This window comes from Lontra canadensis, unplaced genomic scaffold, assembly GCF_010015895.1.
Source record: "Lontra canadensis isolate GAN:19392208 unplaced genomic scaffold, GSC_riverotter_1.0 scaffold9, whole genome shotgun sequence".
In the NCBI taxonomy this organism is placed as follows: domain Eukaryota; kingdom Metazoa; phylum Chordata; class Mammalia; order Carnivora; family Mustelidae; genus Lontra; species Lontra canadensis.
This window is the reverse complement of record NW_022631003.1, coordinates 586587-612475: the sequence shown is the minus strand read 5'-3', so window position 1 is coordinate 612475 and position 25889 is coordinate 586587. Positions and strand designations below refer to the sequence as shown.

Sequence of the window (25889 nt, the reverse complement as noted above, 5' to 3'; positions counted from 1 at the left end):
CTTACCCACTGAGCCATCCAGGCGCCCCTATTACTGTATTCTTAAGTATATATTTTGAAATTAAGAATAAGGAGCTTTAGACCTGTAGTTACTCTGTGTGTGTGTGTGTGTGTGTGTGTGTGTGTGTGTGTGTGTGTGTTTTGTTTGTTTTCAAGATGTAGGTTTTATTTTTTACTTTTCAAGTTTAAGATGATCTCTGTAGAGAAAAGTTACAACCTTAAACCATGTGTGTCAGTAAACCTGGTTAAAGACTTACTGAGATGCCTGTTCTCACATCTTTAATATTGTTTGCACATCTTATTTACCGTTTAACAAATTGGTAATGAAGTTTGGGTAGTCGAGGTATCTTCTTCGCTGTTATTTTTGGGTCACAGTCCTGGATCCTTCTTTCTTTTTCTTTTTTTTTTTTAAAACCATGATAAGTCATTAGCCCCTACATAACTGCAGTTATCTGGAGTAAGAATCTGATGTCAGAATGCTTGGATCCTTATTTATTTATTTATTTTTTAAATATGATGAATCATAGTCCCCTACATAAATGTGATATTCTGGAGTAAGAATCTAATATCAGTATTTGATTGCTTTTTTGGTTGTGTGTTTGGTACCTGCAACCCTTGATTCTTGAAAGAAGAACAGTGGTAGGAATCTGGATACTTCTTATTCTTTCCCATGTCTTTGCCTCTCAGTGCGTTACACACGTCTGACACATGCAGAAGTAATTAAGTTGTGTTTAAGTACATATAATTGACTTGTTTTTAGCTCTGACCAGGAGTTTTATCAAAATGTAAAGGTGCTTGTCAAATCTAGAATAAAACCAATTTCCATTCCCTTAGTTTTTGGAAAAAAAAAAAAAGAAAAGAAAAAGAAAAAAAAAAGAGAAAATGTATTTTTAGGCAAACAAATACATTTAAAAGATGGAACTGAATTTAAAGGTTTTCTTGTTTTTGTTTTTGTTTTTTTATCCCTTTAACGGAATAGCCATCCTAAAATATGTCCCAAGTTGCTTCCTAGAGGCAAATTCACTCCTGAGCAATTTTAAAAGAGCAATAACATAAACTTAATTATGATAGAACCATTCTATAAAGATTTAATATGCCATTAAGACATTTGCTGATTTACATCAGATTTATATAAAGGTTGTTTGAACCTACACCTTTGCGTCCAGCTGGTAGCCTTTTTCTAAGTTAATTACATGAAAGCCTCTGAAAAATGTTAGACATTTGAGAGAAGTTGTGATTTCAGAGATAAAGGGAGCATGCTGTGAAAAGTATGGCCGTATGGCATAATGACATCAATCCTGCAGTTCTAATCAGGAGGCCTGGGTTCTCACACAGTTTCTGCCACTAGCTAGTTGTGTAATTGTGGACAAGTCATTTAGCCTCTGCAGTGGGTTTTGTTTTTTTCCTAATATGAGAGTTTTGGGGGATGCTTAAAGAAGCAAATTATATGATACTATGTTTAATCATAATTAAAAAATAATTTTATTGCTAAGTTTCAAAAAACCTTTGATAGCTTTCTTTGTCTTTGAAATAATCTGATTGGAAAGATGGATTAATTGTGCAGATATTAAGTTCTTCATTTATTTCCATGAACAAAAGATGAGATAATAATGGTTTTTGAAGGCCAAGTATGTACTGCAAACTGAAATGGGCTGTGTGTGTTTTATTCCAACTTTCAGAGGAATCTATCTATATTAAAATACATCCATTCCTCCTTTATGTCATGAGGGTATATATTTATCTTTTTCATGACCTTGTACACTTAAATACAGTTAACACTTGATTTTCTGAAATGGATTTTCTCAGAAGTAAATCATTAATTCTTAATTTCTTGTTCTAGTGATGTCATTATTTCCTCATGTCATTTTACATTAACTATGCTGTGATTTAATGTATATTAGAAATGGACTCTGATCCAGTTTTCTGTGCAAGAAAAATAGCATGTTTTCCTTAAAAACCAAAATGAAGTTGCCATTTTCTAGAGGGAAATTAAAAAAAAATAAGAAGTAAAAGAAATAATATTATAAAGTGTCAAACTATGATCTGGATTGAGAACTCATCATACTTCATCCTCAGTCGCAGAGGTTGGCAAACATTTAGTATAAAGGGCAAGGTAGTTCATTTCCTCTGCTTTACAGGACCATGTAGACTCTATGACAACTATTCAGCTCTACTGACCTACTGCAAAAAAATGGGTGTAGCTGTGTTCTAATAAAACTTTATCTAAAATCAGGCAGGCACCAGATTTGGCCCACAGGCTATAGTTTGCTGACTCTATCTAATAACTTAGTTGGTAAACCCATGCTTATTACATCATACAAGTTCTCCAAAGAGATTAAGTCAAGAACAATGTACTTATAGTAGGGTGAATCATTCAATGTCATACAGGTTACCTACATTTTACAAAGGGCTTTTACATTCATTTTTATTTTTGAAGAGAAGTTGTGATTTCAGAGATAAAGGGAACATGCTGTGAACTTCTGTCAAGATGATATTAACCTTCTTCTTTTACAGTTGAGAAAGCCCAGAGTTGCACTGTTTGCCCAAGGGTACCCTGGGAGCACAAGATTTTACTCTGTTTCCCTGCTTTATATTTTATCAGAATACTAGTGAACTCATTGAGAAGTTATCTCCAGTCTTGCTTTGTGTTACTTGGATATCCTGTACCCTAGAATTTTGAAAGTAAGTTCAAGTTCAAATTTAACACTGTGACTATTCTCTCGATACCGGATTCATTCAAAATAATCATAGAGAGTAAACTTTGGTAACAATTCCCCCCTACAGGAAGCCCAAGTAAGCAGAAGGTGGTTTCCAAGAATAACCAGCTCTAGAAGTTCATAGCAGCTGTAAAAATACATCTTAGGTTGAAATTTAGCTTGTAATATAAGGGTACTTAAATTTTGCTTTTTGCTTATCTTCCTCAATTTCTTCTTTTTCTTTTCTTTCTTTCTTTCTTTTTTTTTTTTGCAAGTGACTTAGAAAAATATATTGAGGCTATTTATTGATTACTCTTAGTAGAAAGGCCAAGCCCTTTTATCATGAAGAAGAGCTGTCACTGGAAAAAAGTTGAAAAATAAATACCAGTTTAATAATTTTTTTTCTTGGCCTAGAGCCGTTGTTGTTGGTGGAGTGATGGTGTGTTTCTTGCCGTGTTTACCTCCTGAGTAGGAATGAAGTGATTGGCTTTGGCAGTGTTTTTTTTTTTTTTTTTTTTTTTTTTTTTATTTTTTTTAATATTTTGGTGTTCAGTGCATTGGTGGTTGTGGCATAGTTCAGTTGGGAAATAGCAGAAAGCTTGACAGTGTTATGCTATTTACTGTTTTACCGCTCCTTGAAAAGCAGCCATTTTGCTCTGTCTGAATGAGGAACACTTAGGGCAGTCACACATCATTAGAATTATTGGTTCAGATTTTAAAAATCCAAGATAAAATAAAACCTGCAATCAGTGTAAATTTCACATATGTTTTCCCCTTTAATCCCCCCAGCCAGGCTTACCAAGCCAAGATCTCAAATCCTGAATGTTTTGTAAATACATTCTATAACAAGTATTGTTTAATTATTCCTTTTGAGTGCAATTTTAATTTGACCCTTTTCAAAATTATTTCATTCTTTTTTACAATGATTTATAATTTTTATTCCCCTTCTTAATTAGGCAGTCAGCTGCATGAAGAAATATGCCTGCTGCTTTAATAGCAACATGGCCTGGGGATTCTGATTTTACCTCTTTGTACCTCCATACATCTCAAACCTAGGATTTTCAAAGATCAAATGAGTGTGAGTACATAGAAATCTCAGAGTGTCCAGCACATAGTAAGTGCTCATTAATCTGAGCCATTTTTATTTTTTATCTATTTTTAAGGTGGTCCTTTTCTCTGCGAATGGGCTAATTTTAAAATATGTATCATACAGGTCATCTGGTTGTTCCCATTACCATTTGTTTTAGAAGTCAGAGTCCATTAGAGGAATTAGAATAAATGTGACTACTCTGATATTATTAGGTAATATTGCAAGGGTATTAGTTCATTTTTATCTGCATTAATCATTAAATTTTATTCTTCACTGCAACACTAAACTGTGAAGTGGCAATCTTTTTTAACAGGGATATTTAGAAATGAAATAGAAATAACTTCCTCCCTGAGACCACAGGGTCCATGCACTGGAAGTATGCAATTATGTAGAAATTTCTCAAATGCCACAATAGCATCCTTTTGAAGGAACTGATGTTGTTTCAAGAATATCCTAGCTTCCATATCCTCATCTCTCACATTTGTCTCGGGGTTCATTGTTTTCAAATCTGTATTCACCTCAAATCACCTCCTAAAGACCTCAGCAAGTATTGAAGACTCTTCATTAAGGGCAAAGGATGACCAGAGATGATTACATAATTTGATTCCTTGCATCTTGTTAAGGAGAACTTGCAAGTCTAATCATTCAAAGTCTTGTCTTCCTGATTCCTTTTATCCCTTCCTCTTTCTCTTTGTGTCTCCATCCCCTTTGTCCCTTCTCTTCTTTATGAGATATTGTATTCTTCTTCTCCTCTTCACTAATTAAAAATAGCCCTAAGCATGAGGAACTTGACTGGGCCTCATAGGGCAGGTATATTTAAAACACACTTGAAATTTTTTATACAGTCTGGGACAGGCTTTGTTTGCCACAGGGACTTTAAATGCTTTAAATTGTTTCAACTCCCAAATCAGTGCAGTACCCACCAGGGGGGAAAAACTCAAATTGTTGAAGAAACTATGGACACCAGCACAAATATGTATGTCAAAGAAATGAACAGCTGTAGTATCCCCTGACCGTGTAGACTTCAGAAAGTCCCAGGATGAAGGGACTTTTCTATATTTTACCTTATGTAGGTCCATTGACTAGAGAGAACAGACTGGACTGTATCAAGATCTGGTGTAACTAAAACTGCCCTCATATACTGTTCTCCTGTCCCCTTCTGGGCTCCTGTCTTGTTTCATTGTCCTTTTATTCATTCATTCCATCATTTTCTCAGTCATGCATGCATTCATTCACCCATTTGGTACTAAGTGTTCTGTGGTGGGTGCTGACAGAATTGGTGTGGATCATATACTTTGTGACCAAAACATCTAGGAGCTTGTGTTTGTGTAGGAGAGCTGTGAGAGTCATTTCAGAAGAGTGTGATAATTAAGATCGCTTATGCTCGGTGTCACCTTGGGCCTTAATAACTTTAGACTTGGCCTTTACCATACATGATTTCCTTCATATGGTGTAAGATTGTACAACTCTGAGGAGGCGGGGATTGGATGTAGCCTGTAGAAATTGGGGAAGTGTTGTGGACGAACTGGAATTTCACCTGGAGCTGAGGGAGAACATTTCAGATAATGACAACATTAGATTGATGAATGAGTATTTGGTTTGTATCTAGAGTAATCATGAGACTGGTATCATTGAGGGAATTTTGAAGTATCAATAAAGATATCAGTAATGCTTAAAGGATTTTGAACTTTAGATAGTAAAGACGGGCCAGATTTTGGACAGCTTTGAATCCTAGTCCAAGGACATTGGAGTCTAATTCTTATTTTATTATTGCCTGCTATTGAGAATTATTGTAGATATGTGATGAAGAGTAGTGACTAAAAGGATAAACAAAGGGATAAGGTACTAAGCCATGAGTGCAGAGGAAGATGAAATTTCTGGTCCTGAATGGCAACACAAATAGCTCTGTGTCCTTGGGGAACATGTTTAAGCTTTTAGGACATCAGTTTCCTCACTGCAGAATACACATTGAGGAGATGCTTTCTAAAGTTCAGGGATTTTACAAGTAGGAACTGCTGAGCTCTGGATCTCTCTAGCATTTACCCATCTGCGACTTTACGAACTTTCCTTGTGGAAGTTAATGGTCTTTTATGTCAAATGCCACCTTAAGGTTGAGGGACGTGGCTGTGAAGAACTGGCAGTGGTGATTGCAAAGTGGACACTGTGTTTTGGGGTGGGTTAGGGCATAAAAGCCTGGTCTTAGGGTAAAAAATAAAAATAGCTTTGAGTGTCAGTTCTTCTCATTAGCAATGGGATTCTGAGCAACGTGCTTCACATCTCCAAGTCTCCCTATCCTTTTGTAAAGTACTGATTCACAGAGTTTGCAAACATCATAGGATTTTAGAAAGAATGACTTGAGATTGTACAAACATTGTAAAATGTTTAATAAACATTTATAATTAGTGTTACTACTACTATTACATGACTTTCCCCCACATTCCATAGTTGAATATAATTCCAGAAGAGAATGGTATTTTCTAAGCAACTGCTCTCTCCACTAGAAGACAGGACCCCATCTGGGAGGTATAAAATGACTTAACAGGTGTTGGAATTCATTAGGCAATTAATTATACACGATTCTCTCTTTCCTCATAATATCTGGTCTCTTATGGAAGAATACAATGGAGCTTAATTTGTACTCACTTTAGCATATCTTTTGGATGACCTGCATTTATTTAGATTGTTGAAGCAACAAGGCATGTGGGTTGATTGGCGATATGGTGTGGAATAGAACAAACGTGGATTTATTATGAAATATGATCCGCCCTGTAAAATTTCTGGAGTGTTTAGGAGTTATTATGGAACCTGTTCAAGAATGGAATTTTTTGGTATTACTTAAAAGGGAATGTTTGAGCTATGGAGGCCAAATAAAGACTAGCACACCCTGTCATTTTTATTTTCTTTTATTTTCTTATATTTCAACACTTCTAGCACAGTGTTAAGATATTTCATCTTTTGGTTTTATTAATGTTTGACTTGCCCACAGTATGAGCTCTGTGAGTTTTCTGCACTTCTGAGTATTGCTGGTGGTGACTGCTGTATTGAGGTGGGGAATGGGGTGTAGCATGAGGGGCCAGGGATCACCAGGGCATTTGAACAAGAGTGTTGTGAGGTGGGAGCAAGAAGCCAGAACATTTCAGTCAGGTATTTTAGCCAATTCCTTCCACTTCCATTTGCTTAGTCCAGACTGACTGGGTGCCAGTCATGTACCTGGAAAAAACTTCTTCCTTATCTCCCAGAAGGGTTCTCAGGGCCAGGAGCCAGTCCAAAAAAAAAAAAAAAAAAAAAAAAAAGATTGACAGTTAAGTCAGAACGTCCACTAAACCACAACTGTTAAAGCAGACAGAATCCCCATTAGATGAATGCTTTTTGGACCTCATCCAATGATAATAATCTATTAAAACAAGTTGTCTAATCTTATGAGTTAACTTGAAAAGAGAAATAGATGCAGGGTGATTTGCAAAATGTTTGCACGTGTAAGTTCAATTTATTTAATTTTAAATAATTAGGGCATGGCCATGATTAGTGCTAATTGGAGCTATGTCAGGCTGAAAGAATTATCCAAATATGTTTTGAAGACTCATGAGAGATTTTTGCAATAAATCGTATTTAACTGTGGGGTTTTTTTTTTGTGTGTGTGGTAATGTTAAAATCAAAGATACACGTCTTAATGAAAAAAATACCAGATTTTAACCCCGTCTGAAATGATTTGAAAACTAGTACTTTAATGATAGCTACAAAGGCTGGACAAGCTTAAGAAAGAAAATTAATGGAGTTTTAATGGCCCTCAATATAGGTTTTAATAAATGCAGAGATCTTTTTTTTTTTTAAACTAATTTGAAGTGAGATCGGACTTTTGCATTGTACTGAAGATTTTTTCAAGTGGAAGACAAATGCTTTTATGGCTATATGGGTTTCATAGTTTTCACGTTCCATTCTGTTTCAGAATCTTCTTGTGCAAGGTTGCCTATGACCTACTGAGCACCTCCTTTCCCATACAGATCTTTAAGAGTTCGTAATTGATTAAAATGTAATTGCAAATCTAATAATAAAAGAACGAAAGAAAAAAATGAGGTGGGTTACAGTTATACAAAGATTTCATTTGTCTAGATTGGTAGCCATCACCTCGAGGTTCCAAAAATTGCTTTTGCCAAGTTGCTTCTGGCAAGAAGCAACTCTCGGAGAGGCTATCAGAACAGTTCTGAACTAAAAAACTTCAGTATTTTTGTTTGTGCCCAAACATCTGGCTCTTGGCCATTTGGCAGCCATATCAATCATTTCTCTGTCTGCATAACATGAAACATGCAACTAGCTTATTATTATTCCTAAAGTAAGGTACAATTTGAGGGTCACTCTTTTGGTAATTAATTCCAGGTCATAAAGGTGTGCATTTTAAAAGTGCTTATTTGGTGATACAAGTATTAATTGACGCTTGTAGAAAAGTTATCCCATTTATGATAAATATCGCCATCGAGGTTCACTCTTTTGCATTTCAAAAAGGAATTCACTTCCGGAGTAGTAAGACATAGAGCTGTGAAAGATTTGAAATCTTCTTTTCATGAAACTAAAATAATGTCTTTTGGCTTTTCCCACATCACCCTTGCCTAGACTCCATTTTTGTTTGTGAAGTATTTTCAGATAATTAGCTCTGGTTACTGCTGTAGCACTTGTTGGCTACTCCTTCCATCTCTTCCTGCATTAAAGGGAATGAACCAAACAGCAACCAACGAAGACTGCTTTTTCTATAACAGATTCTGGTAACCGTAACCCCCTTTACTGTTCTAAGGTACTTGAAAATTTGGCATGGCTGTTCGTTTATTCTTTTTTCTTTTAGGAGAAGGAGGGGGAGAATAGGTAATGACTCCTTTGCTTGCTCAGTAAACTTAGAATGTTCTGCTCAAGTGATTTTGTGAGGCTCCCAGTTCTGTTTGATTCTGCTCTGAATGACTAATAATTATAATGCCTAAACAGGTGCCACAGTGTTGTCTGAGAATTTCTGAATAGTTGTAATTACCTGATATTGAATTATGAAATCCAGTTACAGAATCGCAGAATCGATGGCTGTTTTCTCAAGTGAAAATTCTCTTTCAAAACCCTCATGACATGGCCTCAGTTTCCCAATCCAAAAAACAAGTGTTATTTTATAAATCAGTGTGGCATATTGAGAATAAGGACAAAGCAACATGCAAAACATATAAAGGGCCATATTTTTATCTGTGAGAAAAAGAAAAGAATCATTTGTCCCTTTGACATTGAATTTACCGTGTATTTAGCAGAAGACACGTGTCCTTATAGGAGAAGCATATTCTCATTGAAAAACAGTAAGCATTGAAATTATGAGTCTTAATGAACACCTACCTATGAGATACATATATTAAGTTGGATTTGTCTTGGTGAAGTCTTCCTCTTCTTACTGGTGTCTATTATATGTTCATAGGAAAGTCCTACACTCATTAAATAGCCGTCTATTATGATATCATTGAGAGAAGAGGGCTGTATTCTTGGCCTCCCCACTGAGTGAAGTCTCATTATAATTTGTCTCTTTAGGTTTCCAAAATGCTGGGCTCACATGCTTACATCATTAATGAGACTGGAACACATCTCATAATGGCTGGTTTGTCGCGCTAAAGCCACACAGAGTTAAAAGAATGTTGCAGTTTAATCCATTGGCGCAGGAAATGCATTTGCAATGCAGTTGCCCACTTGAGGAGAGATGGATAGAAAAGAGTTCCTTGTCCAAATTCAATTAATTTTGAGCTGTTTTATTTTGATTCTTCCCTATTAGGTGTATTCTTAAAGTGCAGGGAAAGGAATCTAATAAAAACCTAAAGTGGTTTGATAGTCAAAAAGAGGTGTCTTCTTTTGTGCAAAGTATTTTTTGTGTCTCAGGTCACAAAAGGATATTTTCTTCACATATTTTCCTCATAAAGGCTGGATTGTTTTGTGGCTAACCCGATTTGACCATAGTGCACTGCCTGGTGGGAAGTGTTAAACCTCTTATTTTAAGCTAAACAAGATTACTCTGAAGACCAGCATTCAGGGGCTTGCTTTTAGTGTAATGGGTTAGGGGCTGTGGCACACCCCTTACAGTTCCAGTAATTGAACTCTTTGGGTACTTCAGTTCCTAATAGTTAGCTCTAGAAGGACCCTGCCATGGGTGCGCAAGAAATTGCTAACTGCTTGATTTCCCCATGTTAGCTTAATGAGGAAGAATGGGTCACCATGCCAACAAAAACACCATAGCAATGGGTTTAGAAACATCCTTCCCTTGATGTTTGTTTCTCATTGGGGGTTTCTAGTATACTACAGTTGCTGTAGAGTGTCAGACAAAACCCAAACGAGATTTGAAATCAATGTTATCTCTCATATAATACGGGTAAGTTACTGAATTCTGGTTCACTCTTTTGTTCATCTTCTTAGATTCAGTCTGAAGGCAGTGAAAATGTTAATATGCACTTAATGCTGATGTTAATTTTCATTTGATATTTCTTGGCCCACAGCTTTTAGATACTGATCTATCAAAGCCCGTCTAATTTCATTTGGTTTCTAAAAGCTTTTATTCTGGTTACAGCCATTTTTTGAATAGCCTTTGTTTTTTAGAACGGTTTCAGGATTACAGAAAATTTGCATAGAACAAAAGTTCCCATGTATGTCACACTCTGTTCCATCTGTTTACTGACCTCACACATGAGTATAGTCGTATGTTACAATCAATTAACCGATGCTGATATGTTATTGTTAATTAATGTTCATACTTTACTCAGATTCCCTTCATTTTTACCTAATGTCTTTTTCCTGTTCTAGGATAACATCTAGGATGGCACATGACATTGATTTGTCATGTCTCCTTATGCTCCTCTTGGCTGTGACAGTTTCTCAGACTTTGTTTTTGATAACCTTGACAGTTTTGAGGATTCCTAGTCAGATATTTTGTAAAACATTTTCCACTGGAATTTGCCCGATGTTTTTCTCATGATTAAACTGGGTTTATGGATTTTGAGAGGAAGAACACAGGTCAAGTGACATTTTTATCACATATTATCAAGGGATTAAGGATGCATGCTGTCAACATGACTTACCACCGTTAAGGTTGACCCTAACCACCTGGTGGAGATAAGTGTTTTTCAGGTTTATGTACTGTAAAGTTCCTCCTTCCCTCGTCCTTCCTTTCTCTCTGGAAGAAGGCACTATGCCCAGCCTGTATTTATGGAGTGAGTTGTGCTCCCTCTCCTTGAAGGTGGAGTATATATCTAAATTATTTGACATCGTTTGGCAAGGGAGATTTGTGTCTTCTCCCTTATCTGTCTATGTATCTATCTATCCACCGTATCATTTATTTATCAGTATGGATTCATAGATATTTTTATTTTTTATGCTTTAGTTTATAATTCAGTTTATAATTCAGTACTATTTATTTTGTTGCCCAAATTGTTCCAGCTTTGGCCATTAGGAGCTCTTGAAGGGGGCTCCCGTGTGCTGTAGATCCTTTGACATATCCTCGTCTGTGTGTGTGTGTGTGTGTGTGTGTATGTGCGTGAGAGTGTGTGTGTGTCTGTCTGCACCTCACTTTCTGGCACCATAAAATGTACTAGGTTCATCTTGTATATTTCCTGCCTCAGTCTTAAAATCAGTCCCATTTCTCCAAGGAACCTTAGTTCCTTTTATTGGAAAATGATACTAGAAATCAAGGTAATACCACTTAAGGAATGAATTTCTAAATGAAATTAAGAAGAATCTCTTTAAGTATGATGAAATGAAAGAATAGATGGTCATCTTAAGTTTCTTCTCTTTGTTACATTTTAAAAATATTCTAAAAAGATGTCCATTTTTTACCAGTGTTAGCTAGTATCATATGTATGAAAAAAGATTATGAGGAATTTCAGGCTAATAATTTTGATTGTAACTGAAATAAGAAAAACTGTTGTCTCTGGTGACTTTTTCCTTCCACATCAAACTGACTATGTTTGGTTTTAAATTTTGGATAAATACCATGTCATTCATTATATCAGATTACATGAAATATGCTTTGACACTTTTGGATTTTTTTATAATCATACTCTCCCTAATGCCAACCTTGTTTGGTAAATTGCAATCTGGCTTAAAAAAGTGTGAGTATTCATCAGTGGATTTCAATCTATAACTCATTTATTGAGCTTTTATATATTTATCGAGATATATGCAGATACTTTTTGATGTTTGAAATCAATGGAAAATATTATGCTGTGGTATAGAGTTAGCTTGAACAAGTGAAAGAATTCCTTATAATCTAAAGTGCTGAAGAGATCACTAACATTTAAAAAAAATTTTTTTAAGATTTTATTTATTTATTTGACAGAGAGAGATCACAAGTGAGCAGAGAGGCAGGCAGAGAGAGAGAGAGAGAGCAGGAAACAGGCTCCCCACTGAGCAGAGAACCCGATGCGGGGCTCGATCCCAGGACCCTGAGATCATGACCTGAGCCAAAGGCAGAGGTTTTAACCCATTGAGCCACCCAGGTGCCCCAGGAACACTAACATTTTTTATGCCCTTAATCTTTAAATTCTTTCTTCACAAAGACTGGATATACCCATCTATTGAACCTCTTTATATCTTTTGAAATACTAAACATTAAAATTCTTTTGTTTTGTTTATTTTGTTGGTATAGGAAAAAAAGGTTTCTCATCTTGTATAAAGGATAATTATTAATAAGGAAACCCATTTTTGTTCTTTGAAGGGAAACAAATACTCTGACAACTTGATGTGGGCAAAACTTTGATAAATCATATGAATATGTTCTAGAAACAGTTTCTAATTATACTTTGAACCATGCATTCCTTCCTGTCACATTCAGAAATGTCAGAAATACATGCTTTTATATTCATGTTTTGGGGTAGTCTTCAATGAGAACTGTTTTAGGAAGGAGGGCAACTAGGAGAAATCCTATATTATTGATATAAGGAAAGCTTATGACTTCAGTGATGAATAGTGGATATAAAATAAAGGATGCTAGATTTTTGTTATGTCTGCATAGCCTTTTCTCTCAGTTATTCTTAAAACTTTCAGATACTGATTTTTATCTGCTTTATTATTACGACTCTACTATCATTGCCAAGGGCTTAATTTGGAATTAAATGAGCCTTATGCTTAAGTAATTTATTTTCATTAGTTTGCCAAAAAGTGAGTCTCATGATGATTTTAATACTCTAAGGCAGAATGTTTACATTTTTCTTTCATTGAGTCTAAAGTATTCCTTTTCAGTTTCCTCTATGTCCTACAGACTCTTGAGATCAGAAGGCAGTATTGAAGCTGCCACCACGAATGGCAGTTTTCCTTGACTAGTAAAGAGGGGAGCTGTTATAGTTGATTTTGCTCTTCACTTGTGCTGTTTCTTTAGGCAAAGACTCTCATAGAAGAGAATAATGCACCGCAAGCCTTCTATAAAGGCATCACCACTAGTTAATATGACAGTTCTTCTCATCAGATTTGCCTTCATATTTCAGGTGATGTGTGGAAAAGATTTTGATGTTTTATGGTAAATTTCATTTACCATTTTCATATGGTAAATTTGCTCATTATAGCTATGTTCTTTTATTCTGTTCGTGTGTCCAAAGACTCGAGATGAAATTGCCAACCATGAACTTGATACTTCTAGTTGATTTTTATTCTATGATTTCTGTATCTGACAGTTCCAGAAAAATCCCTCTAAAATTTTGTAGTTAGGAATATGTGTATATATGTATATTCAGTGACATGGAAAGCTAGTTTGCCTTTTAATGTTAAAGAACAACTTTTTAAAAATATGAAGAGCATATTTGAACTTTTACAAAAATTAGACTTTCATAAAGCTGATTTATATGATTTTACAGTGAATTAAAACATAAAGGAACCCTTTCTATTTAGTAATTGACATGAAATGTACTGGATAAGAATTCTTAGAGATGCAGTCATTTTCCCATTTTTAATTCTACTTTTGGAATGAAGTTGTAGTCAGGAATATTTTCCTCCAGAACATGTTACTGCCTTCATGTGTACTTTTCATGGAGAGGTATGGAGTTAGGCAGAAATGTTGTTACATAAAGGTGACAAGGCCAAGTTTCTGTATATGATGACAGTCAAGCTGGCCTTGGCGTTGTGCAGTATTACTTCATTTGATCCTTTGTGTGGAGGACTGGGAGTGAGGATTTACCATAACAGGATTTAAAATGTGTGGGGGGCACCTGGGTGTCTCAGTCTGTTAAGTGCCCAACTCTTGATTTCAGCTTAGGTCATGATCTCGGGTTCCTGAGATTGAGCTCCTGCCTTGGGCTCCCTGCTCAGCAGGGAATCCACTGGAAATTCTCTCTTTCTCCCCACCCCACCCTTTGCCCCCCTCCTGTTCATGCATGTGTATTCCCACTCTCTCAAATAAGTAAATAAATCTTTAAAAAAAATGTGCAAGGTAATGATAGGTTAAAAAAAATTGACTTTTGGTTTGAGGGTCAGAGTTCAAGAATCATTTTTTTTAAAGATTTTATTTATTTATTTGTCAGAGAGAGAGAGGAAGAGAGAGCAAGCACAGGCAGACAGAATGGCAGGCAGAAGCAGAGGGAGAAGCAGGCTCCCTGCCGAGCAAGGAGCCTGATGTGGGACTGGATCCCAGGACGCTGGGATCATGACCTGAGCCAAAGGCAGCTGCTTAACCAACTGAGCCACCCAGGCATCCCTTAAGAATCATTTTCAAATGCCTAGGAATGTTAGGCTTTGTAGTAATCTCTGAGAATTCAAAGATGTGCCATTTGTTATATCCTAGTTTTAAAAGAGCATTTTGGGGTAATATCATAATTTTGTATCCCAACTGGGGTGCATTGTGTTTTTATCTAGTTTTCTTATGTATTTAAAAGATCTTCTAGCAAAATTAAGGCAAGGATTATAAAATAATTGTAAATAGATTGAATTGGGACATGGAAAAGTATTTTTTAATATTGAGAAAACTTAATTATAAAATAATAGCTACAATGAATACTAAATATGGAAAAGTATATGAATTAATGGATGCTTATGGGCCTATAACTAGAATTGGATTTGTTACCGTTAGTATATATATTTGTTGCAAAATAATTATTTCCACCTGAAAAATGTAAGTTTAGACAGAAAAGATTGTCAAGCCATTTTTGTTTTTTTTTGATACATATTTTGGGACTGTGAATAAATGCCAACCACTCATAAATTTGAAGCCATCTTTATCTCTTCATCTTTATCTTTCTCTCTTTATCATCTTTATCTCTTTATCTCTATCCATCCAGCTCCCTTCCGTGCCCTGCTCTAGCAATTACACATGATCTGATATTTGGTGTAATTGTTTCTAGACTTGGGGTGGGGTAGGGGGGATCAATTTTACAAACATATGTATGTAGTTATGAAAAATATATGGAATTTTTTTCCTGAATGGCGTGTATGATTTTATAATATGAATATTTTGCAACCTGAGTTTTTATGAGTCATGTTACTGTCTAATGATTTGGTTCATTTGCATTAATTGCTATATAGTATTTTTCATGTTAGTATATATGTGTGCCTACATATGTAAATATATGTAGCTCTCCATATACTACATATGTAGTTTATATTGGTGGGTTATTCTTGTTACTTGCCTTATAGATTCAAAACATATAGGTATGCCATGATTTATTTTCATATTGCTTTAGTGAAATTTTTAATGATTTATTTTTCTTCTTATAAACAATACTGAATTAAAAATCCTCATATTTAGATCTAAGAGGTTTTGTCAGAGTCACTAATTCCAGATAACCAAATAATAGATGATGCAAATTATTAATTTTCATAAGTACTTCCAAATTTCTCACCAAACTGTTTAGTTTATATTTTCTCAGTACATGATAGTTCTTGTTACAACACAATTTTAGTGACTTTTATAGCCAATTCTTTTTTCCCCTAGTTTTTTTTTCACTTAGATTCATTTGAACTATGTTCTTTTTCATTTTTATTAACGAATGAATTATAATTGTTTATTATTGTCTTTTCTCCGAATTTCCGATCTATATTTTTAAATCTATCCTGTTAGATTTTTTTGTCTTCTGTGATTCACGTTTAGGAGACTGTTGTTGTTTTTTTTTCCCCCTTGGAAAAAAATCCTTTGTCTTCTGTATATTGCAACAAGACTTGAATATTTCGACTCTGAATTATACTTATTACAGAGATCTCAATTCCTTTGAAGCCTGACCTCATGACACTCATTTATTATCCTAAGAAGTCAATTTGTCCCAGAGCCTCAGAGAAAGCATTATTTATGTTTTATTATGATTTATTCATTTAGAATGAGGAAAATATGCCTTAAAACTTTGTGAAATGAAAGCCAGAGTCCCACAGTATTTTCGGTGTCAGTGTTCAGAATTAGTCTTGTACAAATATGGGATGATTTCAGCTTTGGCTGCATTAGAATCTCCTATGGAGATATTAGTCAGACCAGGGCATTGGTATTTTTAGAAGCTCACAATTCATATTCATATTGATGGTCCTTGAAGTTTGAAAGCTATCTTTTAAGGCACTATGATTCTTTGCCTCCCAAAGTGTTTTTCTAGACAGACTAGAGCATGCAAACTCCACAAGCAGAGTCTTTCCTCTCTCTGCTTACACGTAGACATCCGGTGACTAGTAGGAGAGTGCCTGCTGCATCCAGCTGTCTTAATGATATGCTCAATGGATTCATTATGTTTTCTCTATTAAATTGCAGTCATTTTCTAATGCTACCCATCAGAGTTTATCCTTCCATCAGGTTAAGCTTCCCAGACTTAGACTTCTCATTTTCTATGTGTGGATATTTACTAGTTTTAACCTTCAGGTCTCGTGGTAATTCTTCAGAACTCTCATGCTTCATCTCAACAAATACCTGTGCTGAATCAATTTGATACACTAAGCCAAGAACAGCAACAACAAAATGCTGAGGCAAATTATGTAACTTGACTCCTAGCTATTAAATCAGTAAAAATTTGTTCATCTGATTTAATCCACTAGTCAAAGCATATGATTTTTTAAAAAATATTTTAAAATATTTTATTTATTTATTAGAGAGTGAGAGAGAGATTGAGAGAGTGAGTGGGAGGAGGGGCGGAAGGAGAAGCAACCCTGGGCCCCCCTGCTGAGCAGGGAACCTGGTAAGGGACTGGATCCCAGGACCTTGGGATCATGACCTGAGCTGAAGGCAGACATTTAATGGATTGAGCCACCCAGGCACCCCTAGGGACTATGATTAATAAAAAAGCCTTTCCATGCCTTCTTTTCTTTCACCTTATTTTTAAGGCTGTTACCACAGAAAAAATGAATGAGGTTAGAAGAGAGTTTTAGTTTTATCAGAATCCCACTTTATAGGTGACCATTTTTAACAAAATTTTATGAGAAGGCATTAAAGAGATTGAAAGTTGTGATTTCAAAGAAATTATAAAATACATAAAAAGTGGTAGCCAATCAGGAGGGCTTAGAAGCTCTTCCACTTTAAACATTTTATCATCAATTTTCTTTTACCTGTTCATTCAATTTTCCTTTAATGGTGTCATTTATTTAGCCCATATAGATCTTACCATTAAGTTTGAATGAGTGTATGAGAGCTTCTCAGTTCAGAACCTCAGTGTCTCTTGATCTTAGTTGTTCCATCAGTTGTTTAAATGGGAGCTGTATGTGGAAATGTTTTAAAATATAAAGTGTTTGTAAATTAATGTCAGCATTTGATTATTCTTCTTTTTCATTTTTATCATTTGCTCAGCCTTTAGACTTCTTTTATTTTATCACTGAATAGTTTTCATTAATCTTTATTTTGTAATTTACTGAATTTAAATATTCTTGGAGTGTGATAAAAACGAGAATCATTTTGATCACATCTTCACTCTTAATTCTTCTTTTTGATAATTTATTAAAATTTAATACATTGCTAAAGATGCCTTTATTAAAATTAATAAGGTAGTTTTGCCTTATGATATTTCTATTTTAATAATAAAATTGAGTTATACAATGATTAAGGCTAACTTCTTCTGAAGTTTCATGACTAGCAAAGAATACTGATTACAATTCCTGTACCCATATGGTTCTCTTACCCCTTTGCTTTTTCTTCTTGACTGATGAGAGTTTTCTGTATTGCCTCTCCCTTCTCTCTCCTCCATCGCACCAGAAGACATGGGAATAGAATGGTCTCAGGTATACTTAGTGGCACTTAGTGGCAAAGTGGGCTTTGGGTACACATCTTAACGTTGAGCTGTTTTTTCAAGATCAGTCTTGTCATCCATGGTATCGTATTTCATTTATCTTTGCCAAATGACATGTTTCTCTGTAATGTAATCAAAGCATACTCAGTTATGTGATTGGTCCGTCCAGTTATTACAACTCCTAATGTGCAGTTTTGTTTTTTGTGGGTTTTTTTCCTAAAATCAATAAATTTTAGGATTTTTGATGGGTAGAATTTCAGAAGAGCAAAAGAATGGCTTGCAAAAGGTATTTTTAGATAATATGGATTCTGAACCGTTTTATTCTTCCAGAGAAGACCTGAAAGTGAGAAATTAGTGAAGACTGAACATATTACTCCCCTACCACTAAAAATTCCATGCAGCATTATGTGAAATACTTTTGAGTAAAAGCCAGCCACAGATGTTTTAAAACACTCAGGCGGTTAATTCTGTGAATTTAGCATTACTGTGATCTGATATTAACAATCCTACCTCTTAAAATTGTCATAATTTCCATCTGTTTGCTATTTTTCAATTTACTTATTTTAAATTTTAAATTCCTAACCTCCTCTTCTTCATTTCTTTTATACCCAGATGTATCCCATCTTTAAATATTTAAAATATTTTTCAAAATAATTTTGAAATTTAAGACCTATCACATATATTTGAATATAATGAATATAAAAGACATATCACACATATTGCACACTCACACACACCCCTCTATGAATTAGAATCTTCTCTGTAGAGGTGATAACTTCCAAGGTCTTAAGAGTAAGATCCCATTAATGATTTTGAAAATTGGGAATAATGCGATTTGTGTTTAAAAGAGCTGGGTCACCAGTTAGGAGGAGACTATTGTGATAATCCAAGTGTGGGCATTTTGGATTCAAGTGGTGACAGAAGAGATGGTGAGAAAGGACAAATCTGGCATATTTTGAAGAGGAAGTGAGAGGTGTTGGTAATAGATAAAATGGGGAGGAAAGGAGAGGGGCTGGGAAGAAGAAACTGGTTACATAGTTTTACCATCTTTGGTGGTGGTGATGAGTAAAGGAGGAAGTGTTTAGTGTTGGGGGTATGAAATCAAGCTTTGTGTTGGGCATTTTGAATTTGAGATACCTAAGCAAATATGTCCAATAGGCAATTGAATAAATGGCTGTGGAGATAAAGGAAGGTTAAGGTGGAATCATTAGCATATATTAATATTTTTTAAAATCACAGACCTTGCTAAGATCATTAGATTAAGAGTAGAGATGGAGTAGATGGTCCATGACCAGTTCTATGGCTTCCAGCAATGAAAGGTGTGGTGAATGGGGAGTCAAAGAGCATCCAGTGGCAATTATATATAATACATAGAGACTGCTTTAATAGAAATTGTACATGCTCAAGATAATATTGCTCTTTGGACTTCTTAAAATGGAGAACTAATTGACAGCATTTATTAGTTTCAGGTGCAACATGATGATTTGGTGTATGTAGATATGTGAGATGATCACCACATTAAGTGTAGTTGACATCCATGAACACACAAATAAATTTTCTTTTTTCTTGTGATAACAACTTTTAAGATATAATCTCTTAGCAACTTTCAAATATGTAATAGAGTATTGTTAACTACAGTTGGTATGATGTATATGACATTCACAGAACTTATAACTAGAAGTTTGTACCTTGACCATCTTCACTTCTTCACCCATTTGACAACTCTCCCATCCCTGTCTCTGGCAACCACCCATCTGTTTTCTTTATTTAGGAGTTCAGGGTTTATGTTTTTTAAGATCCCACCTACAAGTGAGATCATACAGTGTTTGTCTTTCTTCAGGTGGCTTATTTCACTTAATGTATGTCCTCAAGGTTCATCCACATTGTTATAAATGGCAAGATTTCCTTCTTTTTTTGGTGTAGACAAATAACATTCTATCAAAAATGTATAGCACATATTCTTTATCCTTCATCCGTTGTGGACTCCTAGGTTGTTACTGTGTCTTGGCTATTATAAATAAGAAATGCTGCAATAAATGTAGGGGTACAGATACTTTTTGAGATAGTGACTTTGTTTATTTTCAGATAAATACCAGAAGCGGAACTGCTGGATCATAGGGTCGTTCTATTTTTGAGGCAACTCCACACTGTTTTCCACAGTAGCTGCACCAATTTACCTTCCCACCAACAGTGCATGAGGTTTCCCTTTTCTCCACATCCCCGCCAACACTTGTTATTTCTTATCTTTTTTGATTCTAGGTGTACTAATAAGTGTGAGCGGATACCTCAGTGTGGTTTGGGTTTGCCTTTCCCTGATGATCAGTGATGTTAAGCACCTTTTCATGTACCTGTTTTTATGTCTTCCTTGGAAAAATGGCTCTTCAGATCCTATGTCCACTTTTTTTTTTTTTTAAAGATTTTATTTATTTGACAGAGAGAGATCACAAGTGGGCGGAGAGGCAAGCAGAGAGAGAGAGAGAGAGAGAGGAGGAAGCAGGCTCCCTGCAGAGCAGAGAGCCCGATGTGGGACTCGATCCCAGGACCCTGAGATCATGACCTGAGCGGAAGGCAGAGGCTTAACCAATGAGCCACCCAGGTGCCCCAGATCCTATGTCCACTTTTGATCAAATTATTATTTTTTCTTTTGAGTTGTATGAGTTTTTTTAAATTGTATTTTGGGTTATTAATCCCTTATCAAACATTTAATTTGCAAATCTCATTCAGCAGATTGCCTTTTCATTGTGTTGATAATTTCCTTTGCTGTATGGAATTTTTTTATTAGTTTGATAAGAGCCCCATTTATGTATTTGTGCTTTTGTTGCCGTCTGTGTTTTTTTTTTTAAACTAAATATTTGGCATATCCTTGAGGTTCCAAGCACCACTTTGAGTGTTACTAATGTATAATTCTATACAATGTCAATTTGTACAGTCAGAGATCACATTACCAAGGAATCATTAAAGTTAGGATATAGTATCATCCCTCCCCCTTCCACTTGCCTCTTCAGGACTTAGAGTGTTTGAGTTCACTCAGGTTGAAAGAGTTTGCCAGAAAATTCTCATTAACAGGAATGCCCTTTGGCCTTCCTCTCATAAATTTTTGTCTCTCTCTTAAAATAAGTAAGCACATTATCAAAGTCATTTTATTTTTAAAAAGTTGTCATCAGCGTGGAAAATTTGGGATTCACGAGGAGTGTTATTAAATGTTCGATGTCACTGATGTCACTGACAGCATGGGGTAGCAGATGAAAGCCTGGTTGATAAATTCTGCAAGAATATTCGAGACAATGAAATGTGGACTAGCATAGACATAGCTAAATGCTGTTACTTTGAGCCAAGCAGAATCCTGTCATACTCCGTATTTTGGGGCATGCCTGATTTTGTTTTCCCTAGAATCTATACCATGAAGTGAAAGAAGATAGTTATTTGATGTCTTTTCTATCTTGTGCAGAGTGCTAAGTACTTTTATACTGTGGTCTCAGTTTAACTTGACACCCGTTCTGAGGGGGAAATACATTCAGCCCATTTTACAGAGGTTAAGAGGTTGAAGCTTTTTTTTCTTGCTCTTTTAGAACAAGAAGAAAAAAATGCTCATCAAAAGTTATATACAAAGTAGGTTTCCAGAGTCAATGGTTTTTTTGTTTTTAGGTTAAGTTTTCCCTAAGCACGTTTAAAAGGAGATAGAAATAAAGCCATGTATTTAAGACCTTTGTGGTTTTAACTGTTCCCTTCAAAAAAGTGTCTTTTATCTCTAAATGTTAAGTGAAGTGTTCCCAGGCTGTATTGATGATGATCTTAATTTTTTCCCTTCTCTTTTGGTTTCAGAGGAAGAACTTGTCTCTTTTCCTCAGCATTAGTTTGTTAACTTTCTGGGGGACTTCCCTTTTGGGTGCCCGTTTGTACTGGATGGGAAACAAACCACCAAGCTTTTCCAACTCTGACAACCCAGCTGCAGATTCGGATAGCCTGTTGGCTCGAACGCTCACTTTCTTCTACTTGCCAACCAAGAACCTCTGGCTGTTGCTATGCCCAGACACACTCAGTTTTGATTGGTCAATGGATGCTGTGCCTCTGCTCAAAACGGTTTGTGATTGGAGAAACCTACACACTGTGGCCTTCTATATTGGACTCCTCCTCCTTGCCTACTATGGCTTGAAGAGCCCAAGCGTGGAAAGAGAATGCAATGGGAAATTTGTAACAAATGGCAAGCAGAATGCAAATGGACATAGCTGCCATTCAGAGGTGGAGTACCGGAACTCAGAGATTAAGCCCAGCTTTGCATCCAAAGTAGAAAATGGCATTAAAAATCATGCATCACAGAGAACACAACTTCCTTCTACGGAGAACATTGTTGTTCTTTCTTTATCTTTGCTAATAATACCCTTTGTTCCTGCCACGAACCTGTTTTTCTATGTCGGCTTTGTAATTGCAGAGCGAGTATTGTATATTCCTAGTATGGGCTTCTGCCTCCTCATTACAGTGGGTGCCAGAGCCCTTTATGTCAAGGTCCAAAAGCGGTTTCTCAAGAGCTTGATTTTTTATGCCACAGCTACGTTAATTGTTTTCTATGGACTCAAGACTGCGATCAGGAATGGAGACTGGCAGAATGAGGAAATGCTGTATAGGTCAGGGATAAAAGTTAACCCAGCTAAAGGTAATATTTTATTTTATACTTTTGCCCGGACAGTTTACTCATTGTGCCATTTTAGATCCTTGCTTCTTGCCTTAAAACGCAGTATTCCGGAGGAAGACGTCTTTTTCTGCACTCCCCGTATCTTTCTTTCGTTTCATTTTTTAAAAGCTGAGCAGTACAACCAATTTAGAGATGTGCCCAGAATTCCGTATTTGGAGCGGGGCAGTATATTCTCATGTTCCAGACTACATTTGTCCAGAGGAATTTAGACAGTTGTGAAAAAGCATTGACTGTCCTAAGAGTTTAGAAAAATGCTTGGCTTCTGTCTTTTAAGTATGGACACACATGTCATCTCTTTCATCATGTAATAAAAGTCAGGCTATGCCACTTGATATTTTAGCTTTGCTGTTTTCCAAGCATCGCCTGAGGAAATACCGTAAGACTTACTCTGACATTTTTAAAAAGATTTGGAGGTGACGCTACCTCAGAATCTTGGAATCGCGTCTCTAGGTGTCAGTGTGCGCGCATACAGTGAGTCACCCTCGGCTTTGCAGAGCCCCGGTAAGCTGGATGTTACCCAGCCGTTAGCACTTCTTATGTAAGAGTTCTTAAGTCACATAGGGAAATGCGCTTCACTGTACAGTGAGATTGATCATGTATTTCATTACTGGTTTTGATTTAGAAAACTACTTTAGCAAATCACAGAATCTATAGCCAGAATTGAAAGTCTCCCTTAAAGCTTTTAAATGAACAGGCAGAAGCTGTTAAGGTGATTTCTCTGGTTTAGACAGTAAAATGATGATAAAAGCCAGGGAGCAATTAAGTGAAAGCAAGTGCACCTTTTAAGTGCAGAAATATATCATAGTAAATAGTGCCTGCTAGTCCTGTTCTTCATAAGCCTTTTCTTCTTCTTTTTTAAATTATTTATCTTTTACATTGTGGTTGCTCGCACAGCATTTGAACTGGGCTGCTTCTACTTTTTCTAACACAACTGTGCACTGGTATTCGAATATGGGAAGTGTAAAAACGGTTCCAAATGAATGGAGTGACCTGCCGATGGATATTGGAGTTTATGTATGAAGATCTAAATACCCTAAAAGCAACTCTGGTATCTTTCTCCAGTTACCAATTAAGACTTCAGCGAGCAGCTACTTATTTCTTCAAGCTAAGGAACTGATGGTTGGTACTTGTAACACTGACCAGATTTCAGGGATTTTAATGGGAGTAGAAACATTAAAATTGAGCTAATGCATAGCAAGAATTCCTCAGCTCTTGTAGAAAAGATCTTTATCATGTGGCTTTTGTAGGTAGTGACTGATCCACAGGTTAGTGAATTCATGAACCCCAATCTTGCTGTAAAAATGTTGCAATCAGTTCTCACAGAATGCCTTTCAGCTGGTTTTTCTTCACTGGTAGATGAAAGTATGTAAAGCAAGGCTATGTTGCTAGTTTATTTTCCTGCTATTTAAAACAGAGACATTGTAAAGAATTTAAAGGAAAAAAAAAATCCAGCATGTTAATTTCCTCACAAGGTGTTTCTGAGCATTTATTTAATTTATTGGTGAAGTTTCAGGTTAAGCTACTAGAACAAAGCCCCCCCCATGCCCCCCCCATAATAGTGACTTAAATAAGATAGAAGCTTTATTCTTTCATGTAACAATCTAAGTATGTGTAGCCCAGAACTGATAAGATGGCGCCATGGGTTTTCAGGATCTGGCTCCTTTTCTTTTGTTCCCTTGCCATCTTGGTAGTGTCACCCTGTCCATATGGTCTGAGATGGCTTATTATCACATCAGCACTTCAGCTCACAGGAAAAGAGAAAAAGAGCAAATGGTGGGTGTACCCATTCTCTTTAAGAGCATATCACGGAAATTGCACACACCATGTTTGCTCACAGACTCTTGGCCACACCTAGCTGCAAAGAAGGCTGGGAAATTTTATCTTAATTCTGAGAAGCCCAGTACTCAGCCAAATTTTATTCCTCTTGAAAAAAAGGGCAGATACTCAGATGCTAGAATATAAGTAGCAGAATCTGTCCCCACAGAGATAAGAAAGCATTTTATAAACTCCTAGATATTGTCCAGATATGTTTTTAGATATACTTGGCTATGATACTTTTAGCAGTTATTATTCTGACTTTGATTCCGTTATTTTGCTGATATAGCTAAAATGCTTGATTCTTTCTTCATCCTTCCACTCAGTAAAACAATTATTAAGCATTTCTTTGGTTTCTGATATATTTTCATGTCTCCTTCCTAATACTTAAGGAGTGCTATAGTATTTAGATGCTGCAAGTATTATTAGTTAAATGAATATATGACTGACTAATACTGTTAAGTCCCCGAACCATCAAAAATTAAATTCCTTAACGCTGCCCCGCCCCCTCAACCCCACCAGCACCACCTGCACCCCTCCTGTATTTACAGCCTCTATTTACAGCCTCTATTTACCATCTCAGTTGATGGCAACTCCATTTTCCTAGCAGCTCTGACCCTTACTTTGGAGTCATCAACCTTCCATTTTTCTTTAACACCTGGCATCCATTTCATCAGCAAGGCCCCTTGACTCAGTCTTCAAAAATATGTTCAGAACTTGACCACTCTTTACCAAATCTAGTGCTACCACTAGGACCCATGGCACAGTCATCTTTTATGGGATTATTCCTAAAAGCCTTTCAGTTGGCTTCCCTGCTTCTGTTTTTTCTTGCCTGTTAAGAGAAGGCATGCAGTAATAAATACATTGAAAAATAAATATCAAAGTCACAGTCTTTGTAAAGAGCTTGTAATCAGTTTAGAGATAAGATGTATACGCAATGAAGAGGATCAGAGGGTAAAATATTAAGCTGTTGATACATCAGGAGCTGAGAGATACTTCATATTAAGAGGGATAGAATTGGAGATGGGGGTAGTTTTGGATCCCATGGCTGCCTTCTGTGCACGTACTTCCATTCTGATACGAGGTACAATTCTTAACATCTATGTTCCTTATTTTTTCTATTGGCAACATGTTAATAATAATTCTGGCTATGGTTACTTCCTTAGCAATTATGAGACTGGTAGTAATCTTCCTTAAGGTAAATTTTTCTTAGTCTGCCATGTTATTTGAGTCTAGCAAAAGATTAGAAACCCTTTAAAGCCAGTTCTTTGTAAGGTTGTCTGAGATTACAGTTATTTCATTGAGTTAGGTTTTTGTTTTGTTTTTTTTTTTTCCTCCCCTCCTTTGAAAGCCTCTGCAAATTCGGGAGTACTTCAGTCTACCATGTGCTTTACCGGAATATGATTTTAAGCCTCATGAAGCATTATA

The 25889-nt window shown here is 36.0% G+C and overlaps 1 protein-coding gene across 1 annotated transcript in view; it reads left to right on the top strand.

Annotated features, from left to right (window-relative positions):
- TMTC2 (transmembrane O-mannosyltransferase targeting cadherins 2) overlaps window positions 1-25889 on the top strand; it is a 422846-nt gene that overhangs the window by 179413 nt on the left and 217544 nt on the right. The window contains exon 3 of the mRNA XM_032854661.1: window positions 21779-22607. Within this exon, the coding sequence (XP_032710552.1) occupies window positions 21779-22607 (829 nt within the window). The remainder of the gene's footprint in view (window positions 1-21778; window positions 22608-25889) is intronic.